Consider the following 12,894-nt stretch of genomic DNA (forward strand, 5'->3'; position numbering starts at 1 on the left):
TTGAGAATTATAGGAACAGACAATCACTACAAGACTGGAAAAATCATAGAGATTTTAAGTTGAAAAGCAATTTTGAACTTAGTAAGACATTATGGACCTCCCACTCTATAGAGCCCTCTGTTAGGCTTTGTAATATGGAAACGATGCGAGTAAGTACTACCAGAAGAGACTTGCAATTTAAGATGATTTTCCACAAGTGGACAGGACTAATTCTGATCCGACATACAACCTCACATTTTATGATAAACAATATATATTTTATAGAGCAAAAGTAAATGCCTTTTTTAAATGTCATACATTTTGTTTTAAAAATCACATACAGGAAGACAAAGATAGGAAAAATTCCATATTTGGTAAATAAGTCATTTGAGTAAAAGAAAACAAAGAAATCAGATTGACCAATTCTCCCGCAAATACAGTATGTAGACTAATTCAAGTAAAATAGAACATGTAATTCTTTAGTATACTGCATTTACTTTATAAAATAAATATAATGTAAAGGTAAACAGTAAAAGCCACATAACTGTCATTCTTTCTAGAGAAAAGGATTATATATGTGCACATATAAATTACTATTTATCTTAAAAAATATCACAAAGAAGAAACACATAAAATTTATATATTTGAATCACATATAAATATAAGTGCATTGCTTGAAGGCAAAGATGTTTCTAAAATATATGGCCACGTGTGAGTCAGCATGTGTTTGTAATGAACAATCTCATTCCCATACGCTCAGAAAGAGCTAAACTAATAATACTGTTTATATCAAGAAAAAAAAACTCAATGTATTTTTCCTTCAAAACTTTCTAAAAAGGAAAATAAGTCATAGCTTACATTTATCAAAAAAGCTACAGAATTCATTCTAAATATAATATTTTTGAAAACACAAAGAAAGAAGATATAGAAGGCTATGAAATGAACTGATCCAAAGGAAAATGCTAATTTTCCAAGGCTTATTTCCTAGTCTGTAAGCCTTTTTGTCTGGGTTCCTTAAGCATCTGCTAAATCAAACTGCCCCATTCACAAAGAGTCGTTCTTTGCTTTCAGATGGTTTGCAACTGGGACAGCACATTAGCAAACCCTAAGCCTGCCAAAAGTTGTATCTCAGACTAATGTACTCAGCTGAGAGGGTTGGTGAAGAATGAGGAGCTCATGTCTCAGATTCTCCTTTCTTCACTTTCATTCAACTTTCCACAGAGTCTGATGCCTCCTATTCTTGAGTTGCTCATCCATTATGTACTATACAAACTATACAACCTTCTAATTTCCACCAGCCTTCCACAACCTACAGCTGTTTTGAACCTTGAGGAATTGTGTCCGTGACTAATAATGTCTCTTTCGCCCTATAGTGTTAAATTAACTGTCTGTGCTGTAAGACCTTTGTTTTTTAACTGAATACAGAAGAGATAAAGAATTGAGTCTGGAATTAGTGGTGCAAACAGATTTCTAAACTGGCATCACCAAAATTCAGACATTATACACTTCTTCAAGCTTTTCCTTACTTTTCAAGTATCATGAAGAAAGGAAATTCTGTCATGTTCGTATGGAAAGATGAAAAATAGCTTGGATAATATCTGATCCAGAGAACGTTCTGAATAAGCTTTTGCTTACAGAGATTTTCTGCAGGTACTTGGATAGAGATATTGGATATTTTCAAAAGACTAAAAGCTTACTAATATTGGCACAGACCCTATATAGGTCTATATAGATAGGGTCTATATAGATATAGATATATCTATATCTAGATATATCTATATCTATATCTATATCTATATCGACATATCTATATCTATCGATATATCGATATCGATATATCGATATCTATAGATATGTCGATATCGATATATCGATATCTATAGATATATCTATATATAGACCCTATATAGATAGGGTCTATATCACAGTAAAAAACTAGTTTTAGAGGAAGCATGAGGAAAAAAATCAGAAAGCTAAAAAGGGCACAGAAAAGTTGTCTACGACTCAAGATCAACTTTACTGCATCATCAGTCCCAAACTCAACTCCTGCCACTACACTATTACCATGATGCCAGGAGGACCAGGCCTCCATGAAAGCAAAAGTAACTGTGTAAAATTTCTGCTCATTTCACTTGGGATAATAATTCAGTTCACGTATCATTTGTGCCCTGTGCAAGACTGGGGGCAGACAGAGGGAGAACTGAATACTGACATACACTGAAACATATGTTATGAATTTAAATGTTTGTGTTCCCCCAGAATTCACATATTGAAAACCTAATCCCCGGTGAGATGGCATTTGGAAATGGGACCTTTGGGAGATAAGTGGATCATGGAGTAGAGTTCTTGTGAGATTAATGACCCTATATGAAGGGACATCAAGGAGCTTGTTTCCTCTCTGTCCACTATGTGAGGGCACAGCAATAAGACACTATTAGTCTGCAAACCAGGAAGAGTGCTCTCACCAGACGCTCACCATGCCCAGCACCCTGATCTCCAACTTCCCAGACTCCAATACTGGGAGACATTTATTTAAAATAAATGTCTGCTGTTTAAGCCACCTAGTCTACGGTATTCTTTACAGAAGCCTAAGACAATGTCTATTAATAAGAAAGCTCTGAATCCAGACAACAACAGCAGAGAAGGCAAAGGACAGAGTTCACCCCAAAAGTGAAAAAAAAAAAACTCCATTAAATTATGAAATTCTTCTTGAGAGGTTATTATCGCCCAGAGACTCTTGAAAACTCCTAACTTGGGAAAATACTGCCCTAAGCGCAAGCTGGTGAAGTCAGTATGTATTTTCAATTTATTAGGACCAATTTTAAAAAGTTGTGACTGGGGCGCCTGTGTGGCTCAGTCAGTTAAGCAGCCGACTTCGGCTCAGGTCATGATCTCACGGTCTGTGAGTTTGAGCCCCACGTCGGGCTCTGTGCTCACAGCTCAGAGCCTGGAGCCTGTTTCGGATTCTGTGTCTCCTTTTCTCTGACCCTCCCCCATTCATGCTCTGTCTCTCTCTGTCTCAAAAATAAATAAACGTTAAAAAAAATATTAAAAAAAAAAGTTGTGACATTTTTTATAAGGCCAAACTCACAGCTTTCTAAATGTATCTCTAAATGTGTTCTAGTAGCCGCATTCTCGTCACTTTAACTTCTTGTTCAACAGGGCTAGGGCCACAGGCTCAACCATGCACTCAATCCACTTCACAGATCCAGACCCCTCCCCGCAATCTGGCCAGTCATATCACAAAAGCATCCCACAAGCCAAGGGGAGGCAGATACAACTGTATATAAGGCCATGTTCTCTTCACCCATCACTCCAAGAGAAATTCATGGATGCTCCGAAGAATGCATTATCCTCATAGACAGAAGTATGCACCACATCATAAATACCCCATTTTGAGGGGACATAAAATAATAATAATAATAATAATAATAATAATAATAATACAGATAAACAGGCAGACTCTCATACCACTAGTGACAAAATTTCTGGGAATAGTGCCAAAAGGTCTCCCTCTGGGTACACATATTACAAAGAGGCATCCTCTATATACTGATAAATCATATATCTCCATAACAGGTAACCTAGACCCCTCCACTAGGAATCCTCAAGAAATACACAAACAATGGGGTGCTTGGCTGACTTAGTTGGAGGAGTGTCTGACTCTTGGTTTCAGCTCAGGTCATGATCCTAGGGTCCTGGGATCAAGCCCCAAAATGGGCTATGCACTGAGCGTGTAGCCTGCTTAAGATTCTCTCTCTCTCCGTGTGCCCCTCTCCCCTGCTCACATGCATTCTCTCTCTCTCTAAAATAAAAAATAATAATTATTTTATTTTATTTTTTTTAATTTTTTTTAACTTTTATTTATTTTTGGGACAGAGAGAGACAGAGCATGAACTGGGGAGGGGCAGAGAGAGAGGCAGACACAGAATCGGAAGCAGGCTCCAGGCTCTGAGCCATCAGCCCAGAGCCTGATGCAGGGCTCGAACTCACGGACCACGAGACAGTGACCTGAGCTGAAGTCGGACGCTTAACCGACTGAGCCACCCAGGCACCCCTAATTTTAAAAAGAAATACACAAATGGGACAAGCATGAGCAGTGGCCCAGCTTAAAAAAAAAAAAAGACAAAAGTCTTCAGAATAAAAGAGTTATCCCACCAAGTGCTAATAAGCAAGGTGGGACACAACCCTGCAGAATTCAGAACACCAAAAACATTTAAAAAAGCCTTCGGAGATAATGAGCAAGTTACCTAAAAAGGTAAATAATGTCTTTCCCCTCAAATTTCTCATCAACAACTGTGGAAGCTAAAAGACAATACTTTCTGAGTGCTGAAGAAAAAATTATTTTAATCTAAAAATTTCTACCAAGCCAAATTAGCAATGTGAGTTTGAGATTTTGTTTTCAGCTGCTCAAAGACTCAAAAGTTTACCTTGCACATTCCTTTTGTGCACATGTATTTGAGGAAGATATACTACAACAAAACTAAAACACAATTCAAGAAGGAAAAGGCAAGAGTTCAGGAAAATTCAGGAGCCCAGTAAAACCCATCCCAAGTAGCAGGTGTGAAGCAAGCGTAAAAAGCAGTTAATATGGCTAATCTCACCATCCAACATATAAGACAACTGGAAGCTATAACATGGTAAGGATGGCATATAGAAAGTCAGCAATTACAAATACCAGAGAAAGCAACAATAAACCACAAAACAAACTCTAGGCAAAAATATGAAACCAGTTTAAATGTGCATGATTCAAAAAAAATTAATGGAATATGCTGTTTCATTTGATACATATTTCGGTTAGCAAAATGTGTGGTGACACAGGATTATAAACTCTTTATCCATCCATTCATACTATCTAATTCTGTATTAAATTTATTTACATAACCAAAATTTGATAAGCACCAATTTTATTGCTAATTTTCAGATGCAACCAAAACCAAATGCATGGAAAATGAGCCACAGTATCACAAATGAGTGCAGATGTTTTAAATTTTGGCAATAAGGGGCGCCTGGGTGGCTCAGTCAGTTAAACATCCAACTTGAGCGAGGGTCATGATCTTGTAGTTCGGGAGTTCGAGCCCCACATCAGGCTCTGTGCTGACAGCTCAGAGCCTGGAGCCTGCTTCAAATTCTGTCACTCTCTCTGCTCCTCCCCGGCTCGTGCTCTGTCTGCCTGTCTCTCTCTCTCAAAACTAAACATTAAAATAAATAAAATTTTGGCAATAAAATAATATTTTGGCTAATAAAAGAAATAAAAAAAAACACAACATGGAAGAATATGTTATGGGGCCCTAACTTCTTATTATTAAAGAGATGAAAAGCCAGAGATCGTATCTATAGTTAATAGACAAAAGAATCAGATTTCAGTATATTATTTAAAAATATCTACACAATTTTTCTCATATTGCTTTTTTATTTCTGGAATGCCTTCCCTGCAGCAGCCATCATGAAAAACAGTATTTATCCTACAAATCCCATTCCTATGTCACATTAGCCCAAATCAACTCCAAAGAATGGCAGATCTCTCACTCTATCTCCCCACTCCCTGGCCCTTCTTCATTAAACAATCTGTGCTACTCCATTGGGTCACCCATTATATTCTGACCTGCATTTCAAGTTGGTGTATTTTTATTATCACTTGATTACAATATTAACTTTAGTAGGACCCTTGTTGTATTCATCCTTTATATGGCTTGGGAACAGACACAGTCTCTCTTTGGACCCCCTCAACAAAATTTAGTAACCAATGGTAGAATCTAAACCATAAATAAGGGCAAGATAATGTTCAGGTAACTCTCTCACAGAGACAAGTACACGTGCAGGTTAGCCAAAGTTTAAACTGTTCTAATCATTAAAATACCTTTACTAGAAAGTGGGCCCCATTTTGAAGGAATGCATCATTTCTTATTGGTAATTTTGTAGTAACTTGGGTTTTCTGCTCTGGAAAAATGAGGTTATTTCTCCTGGATGTATTTAAGATGCCATCTTTTGCTCGCAAAGGGTCTACAGCTCCAGCAGGAATATAAAGTGCAGAATAAAACATGTTCACATCTCCTTTGGTTCCTCCTAGTCTTGTAAAACTCAGGGATAAATATCGTTCACCCGGGCTGCTTTCAATCTTCTGGTGTTCCATAGGAAAAAATATTATTAGGCCATAAACATCATCACTATCCTGAATGTAGAACAAAAGCTGCAGATAAAAATAAAATATTAAAGTACAGAATTCTCACGTCTGACAATACCAAACTATTTTCTAGGCTATTCTGATTTTTAGTATTTATTTAAAGATCATGTCTAAAGATGGTCACTTTTTATATGTAACAGAGTAAAATATGAATCAAAAACAGATATGAGGGGCACCTGGGTGGTTCAGTCGGTTAAAAGTCTGACTTCAGCTCAAGTCATTATCTCGTGGTTTGTTGAGTTTGAGCCCCACATTGGGCTCTGTGCTGACAGCTCAGAGCCTGGAGTCTGCTTCAGATTCTGTGTCTCCCTCTCTCTCTGCCCCTCTCCCACTCACAATTTGTCTCTCTCAAAAATAAATAAACATTAAAAAGAATTTTAAAAAATAGATTTGACGACCTTACTAATGTACTGTTCATAGGATCTTTTTGAAGAGTGAACTTCTTATTTACAGAAGAGACAATCTTGAGCAAAAGAAACAAATGTCATTTCCAAAACCAGTGTTTCTCCTGTTGTATCAAGCTAAACATAAAAGTGATTTGTGCATCAAACTAAGCATAAAAGTGATTTGTGTGACCAAATTCTTTGGCTCCTCTGTAACAGAAATATTCACAGAAGTAAAACATAACAAGTGATCTACCTCTGCTGGTTCGCTCACTTCTGCACCTCCTCTTATAGTATGAGGCAGAATCCGAAGTAGATAAGCTTCTGCCTCTTCCGGAAAATCATCATTAATGATAGTAAGAGGAATTGATGCCAACATCTGCCCTTGTGCAAAATGGAGAACTCCGGAACTTGGTCTGATATCTGCTATTACCGGTGAAGCATCACTGCTATTCCGTGTCAATTCCCAGTTCACAGAAATATTCCCATGGGTGCCACCATTCCTAACCACTGTAATGTCTTCAAATCTAGAGTTTTAAAAGAAATATATAAGGTCACATATTATACTATGTTTCCCTTAGCTAGGTTTTTCAATGTCAAACTGGCCATCAGATATTAGTAAAAGCAGAATCCATATCACAAAGAATGAATGTTTTTAATATGAGGGGGTAGATATGTAGATGTGTCCTCAGAATTTATCATAATGTGAATTCACTTGCATATTTAAATTACTCTGAAAATAAGAAGAAAAAACAGCAAAACCATGGTGAAGAAATGGCACAGTTTGGCACTATGTCCAACACCACAAATACTAAATCTTGGAATAATATATTCAAATAACATATTATTTTAAAATAATAAAATAGGGGCGCCTACGTCAGTTAAGCATCTGATTCCAGCTCAGGTCATGATCTCACAGTTCATGGGTTCGATCCCCACATCAGTCTGTCTGCTGTCAGCACAAAACCCACTTCAGATCTTCTGTCCCTCTTGCTCTATGCCCTTCCCCCCTACCTTTCAAAAATTAAAAACATTTAAAAAATAAGTGTAGCAAGGTTTAAAATCAACTATACCTTGATGTTGTATCTTCATCAATTACCACTGTCCTTTCAAACAAGATACTGTTGAATGAGAGGACTCCATAAGGTTTGTCGTTTGGCTTAATTGTGACTTGCACAGTAGAAGGGCCTAAGAGCACAGCATCTCCCTGCAAGGTATCTTTTAATAATACAACATGAAATGATTCAGCAATCTCTGGAATGGTGTCATCAACTATGTGAAATTTTAGGTGTGATTCATAAATAAAAGGTGGAAAAACAATAGTTGTGGTTGGCTGAAGATCAATGAAATCTAAGTTCTGCTGGGCATGTGCTGTTGAATTCCCGGTTATAACAACATAACTGATTGAAACTTCGTATTCATCAGATCCAATCAGATTCCCACTGTCATCTTTCCCACGAACCACTGGAATTATGAGTATGTGATCTTCCTCGGGTACCAAATAAACACTTTGAATGAATCTCACGGGACTATCATTTTTCTTAATGATTATCTCAACTGAGCTCCTAGAGATGTTGATCTCAGCTCCTCCTTCTACACTTTTCAGTTGAATCAAAAATATTTCATCATTTTCTGGTACCTGTCAAATAAATATAAACAGGAGCAAAAATATCAATAGCCAAAACATCTGCAAAGAAACCAAAGTATACAAAGTCACTATGTTTCAATACAAACATAGAAACAGAAATATTTTAACTGGAGGGAGGAAACAGAGAAGAAGTCTGTTTAATAGCTATATATTAAAATATTTTCCTAAGTTAAATAATATATTTTAGATAGGTAAAGAAAAGTTCATAAAGCAATTGTCTGGACAAGTATTAAAGTATAGGTATATGTCTTTAACTTTGACCAATCTCTACATAATGCTAATGATATGACAGTAAAACTGGACATAAAATTTTACTAGTTTTATCAGATTAGTAGAATCAAAAGCAGCATTGTGGTAATCTAATAATAAATATAAGAATATCTAAGAAGCTGGAATAATATTATAGATATATAATATCTAAGAATCTGGAAAACTACATTAAACATCACATACAAATGGTTAGTTTTCAACCATGTGAATTATTCTTGCTTCTCTCTAAATGGTTTCTAATTCAAGAGGTAAATGTACGAACCAATCATGATTTCCAAAATACACATCATGCCTCTCTGGAGAACAAGTTCTAAGAGTCACTATCATGCAAATGTTCACCTGGTTAAGGTGAAACTTTTTTTTGCAACTGCACAGAAATCTTAGGGATTTCTTCTTAGTATACTGCTTGAGCTTTTTCTATAAATTCTACATGATGGTTTGATATACATACACATATTTGAATGATTGCCAAGATCCAGAGAATTAACACATCCATCACCTCACATAGTTGACTCTTACAGGCACGTGGCTGAACACTTACGATCTACTCTCAGCAACTTTCAAACATACAACACTGTTTTATTAACTGTAGGTACCATGATGTACATTATCCTCAGAAGATGATCTTTTAGGTTTATAGTTAAAATGTATAATTAATCATTGCCCTAAATTATAACCTTTCCAAGGATCTAAAAACCAAAGGTTTTTATTAGTTTACATAACCAGATCAACTAGAGTTATCAATGCTAATACCACTTCACTTTTTTCAAGGAGAGAGTTTCTAATAATATCTTCTAATTCATTTGTTTTTATACTCTTAGGATTTGTTGTGATTTGGTTTCTTGATTTTTTTTTTTTTTTGGAAAGTAGAAGCATGGTTATAAATTCCAAGCTATTCTCTCTACTTTTTTCTGACAATACTAAGATTGTTTCATTAAAAGTTATGTTTTCTCAATCGTGTCTCAGCTTTTTGGCTAAGATCAAGTGTAAAAGTTATGTTTTCTCTCATTTAGCTCACGGAGATATCCTTGCACATTATTGTTCAAAATCAATTCTCTCCCTAGTTAAGTTAGCTATCTCATTTATCTCAATCCCTGGTAGCTTCAATGTGCAATGTAAAAATAACTAAAGCTTTCCCATGAATGTGAACATTTAAAATATCCAAACAAGGGGTGCCTGGGTGGCTCAGTCGGTTAAGTGTCTGACTTTAGCTCAGGTTATGATCTCACAGTTTGTGGGTTTGAACCCCACGCCCAGAGCCTGGAGCTACTTCGGATTCTGTCTCCCTCTCTCGTGCTCTGTCTCTCTCTGTGTCTAAATAAATATTTTAAAAAATTTTTTAGTTAAAAAAAATTTTTAATTAAAATATCTAAACAAAAGGACATCAATTACAGTAGAATTTTCTTTGCTTTTATAGTAAAATACTTATGCTGGGTAGGTAGCACTATACCTACTCAAAACTGCAATCACTAACAAAAAACAATCATCAAGGTTTACCAAATACTTAAGTTACTGTATTACGTGTGGTTGGCAGTTATTATTCAGGTTCATCAGCTTTTATATACACAATTGTGAAATAAATAAGGTAAATATTTACCAGATATCCACCAAAATGGCTATTTATAGCTAAAGTATACACTAACTAGTTAGTACAATACACTAGCTTTACACAGGACTAAGTTCTTGAATAATTTCAAATACTGAACACAATTTAATGCTTGACATAATGTTCTAACATGTCTATACTGCAGACAGAATCTCTGTCCCATTGAAGCATTTATATTATCTCACCTCATCGTCAAGTACTGTCAAGTTATAAACTACTGTTGCTCTGCCAGGGGGAAAGGTGATATTTCCTTTAACTGGGCTCAAATCTTCCTCAGGTGGATTTGAGCCACCCTCTACCTGAAAAGAAACACATAGTACCATCCATAAATGCAAAATATTTCACTAGAGTAAGAAAGCACTATTGTGATGTTAAATGACAAAAATCTGGTTTTTACTTAAAAATGTTTTATAAGAAGAATTATAGAAAACTGTATATAAGTTTGCCCTTGTAATTAATAGTCAAGGCCTGTAATTATAGATATGGACTATAATCACATTAAACTACATGATTTCTAAGAGTTTTCTCTTTTTTATTTTTTCAAGCCATTACATTAAACCTGAGAAAAAATGTATTCTTCCATGAGAGGAAGGTATTCAAAATTGGAAAATTCTCTTAAGTCATAGAATCACATGGCAATTCCACCAGTGACTGTTTAACACTGGGCAAGTATTCAGCAACTCCAAACAGCACTTTCCCCATCTTTAAAATAATCATAATAACATACTAACAGGCTAGATATAAAGATGTAATAAAATCATTCCTTTTGAAAAGTACTTAAGTACTCTGTGCCTGACCTCTTTTAGGTGCTAAGGATACAACAGTGAACAGGTAAACTCCTTACCCACAAGGACCTAACATTTAATGAAAGGAAAAACGGACAAAGAAATACATATTTTTCAGATGATAAGTATTATGGAGAAAAAAAACTAAGAAGGGCACGGGGGAGACTGAATTCTGAGAAGAGATGCTGTTTATACGCTTAAGATTCTCTCTCGCTCTCCCCCCTGCCCCTCCCCAGCTCGCTTGCTCCCTCTCGCTCTCAAAAAATAAAAATAAATAAAAAATAAAGTGATTGCACAGTACACTTACTTCAAAAGTCACAGTGACCATTCCATAAGTTCCTTTTTCTCTGATGAGAGTAAAAGGCACAGATTCATTTCTGCCCCTAGGTTCACTCACTGTGATTGAAAAAGGCTATCGGGAAGAACAAAGACAATCAGGCACTCATCAACTAGAGGTAGACTGGTGCAAAATATTACCTTAGAAATACTAAATTTCCACAGATAAATTAATTCACCTGGTGCCCTGAGAGTGCTGTACTTCCTAGCATTAATTAGGTGTATCTAATAAAAATGCTAAAAAATAATAGTGTAAAGGGAACATAAAACTATTCAGGCAAAAGTTGTAAGTTCTTGTTCTGGTTCCATCAACTAGCTGTTCTGCTGAGGGACCATAAAGATTATCTAGTTGAAAGACAACAAACTCAAATGCCCCAGAGACCCAAGAGGTCACAAAAACGAGATGCTTCTCCAGATGAGAGCAGTTCATTTGCAACCACCCACTGGAAGTACCACCCACAGGCCTTGCTCCCAACCACTGTTCCCTCCTCAGTGGTCAGCCTATCAACGAAAAGCAGAGAACTGCTAATGCTTTCAGGACATGATCACTGAAGCAAAGAAGAAGCCAGGACTTCAAATGCTGAAACACTCTGGCTTGGCTGCCTGAAACTCCAGCTAGAAGAAGAGGAAGAGGGAAGCAGCCAGGTGCATGGTAACTAGGGCAGCAATGCCCATCTTTCCTGGTGACACCAAGTCTCAGTGTTCCCATCCATAAACAGGGATAGGAATGCCTGTCCCAAAGACATCATACATCATCAGTGCTATCTTCATCATCAGTATAATCATCATCCAGGCCAGGAACCAAATCCAGCCTATTTACTAACTACTGTGAGCTCAAAAGCTAGTTAATTTAATTTTAACCACATGATGCAGGTGCCCAATCAGAGGCTGCCTGGCAGCACTGTGACCACAACAGTCAGGGACCTGTGACCAATGCAAAAGATTAGGGTTCATTCCCAGAAGCTAAGAAAAAAGAAGAAAAGAAAAGAAAAGAGAAAAAGAGAGAGAATAAAAAGAGAGAGAAAAAGAAAGAGAGAAAGAAGAGGAAGGAAGGAAGGAAGGAAGGAAGGAAGGAAGGAAGGAAGGAAAGAACCTTTAAACAAGTCAGTATGAGGATAGTGGGGATAGGTTGGGAGTAAATAGAAAAGAGAAAGGCAATAAGGAGAGAAATTAAGCAATTAAGTGAGCCTGCCTCATAATTAACTAATAATTCCCTATAATTTAAATAGAAATGACTGATTAATTAATTTAATTTTGTATATGACAATATAATGGAGGTCACAAAATGTCTACTACATTGACATTATCCACATATCTTTTTTAATAAAGATACTGCAATTAAAAGATCATATTTATCTATAGCCCACCTTGTTTCAAAGATAATTTAAGGTACTAAGAAAATGACATACATTCTACCAACTGCAGCAGCAATCTAAATTGGAAAATAAATAAAAAGCTGGGGAGTACCACATCATCTTTTAGTAATGATAATTAGTAACATGATTCAAAAAGACTCCATATCAGGAAGGTTATTATAGTCTAAAACTTCATGGCAAAATCCAATTGTACCCAAGACAAATTTTGTTTTATTTTAGGAGCTGGAAACAACTTCTCTCAGTGGGGGACCTAGCTTGTGGGTTTGTTTCTAAAGATAAAACTCTATGAACACAGAACTGGTCGGGAACATAGGAATCTGGCGATCA

At 36.3% G+C, this 12,894-nt stretch overlaps 1 protein-coding gene across 9 annotated transcripts in view; it reads right to left on the minus strand.

Moving 5' to 3' along the window:
* Nucleotides 1-12,894, minus strand: part of ADGRV1 (adhesion G protein-coupled receptor V1) — a 590,892-nt gene that overhangs the window by 505,252 nt on the left and 72,746 nt on the right. For all 9 annotated transcript variants that reach the window (XM_053907199.1, XM_053907200.1, XM_053907201.1 and 6 more), the window contains 5 exons: nt 11,163-11,267; nt 10,256-10,369; nt 7,620-8,185; nt 6,803-7,073; nt 5,840-6,169 (listed from right to left, as the gene is read on the minus strand). In XM_053907199.1, the coding sequence (XP_053763174.1) occupies nt 5,840-6,169; nt 6,803-7,073; nt 7,620-8,185; nt 10,256-10,369; nt 11,163-11,267 (1,386 nt within the window). The remainder of the gene's footprint in view (nt 1-5,839; nt 6,170-6,802; nt 7,074-7,619; nt 8,186-10,255; nt 10,370-11,162; nt 11,268-12,894) is intronic.

This window comes from Panthera pardus, unplaced genomic scaffold (genome assembly GCF_024362965.1).
Source record: "Panthera pardus isolate Hobbes unplaced genomic scaffold, ASM2436296v1 HiC_scaffold_2, whole genome shotgun sequence".
Classification (NCBI taxonomy): domain Eukaryota; kingdom Metazoa; phylum Chordata; class Mammalia; order Carnivora; family Felidae; genus Panthera; species Panthera pardus.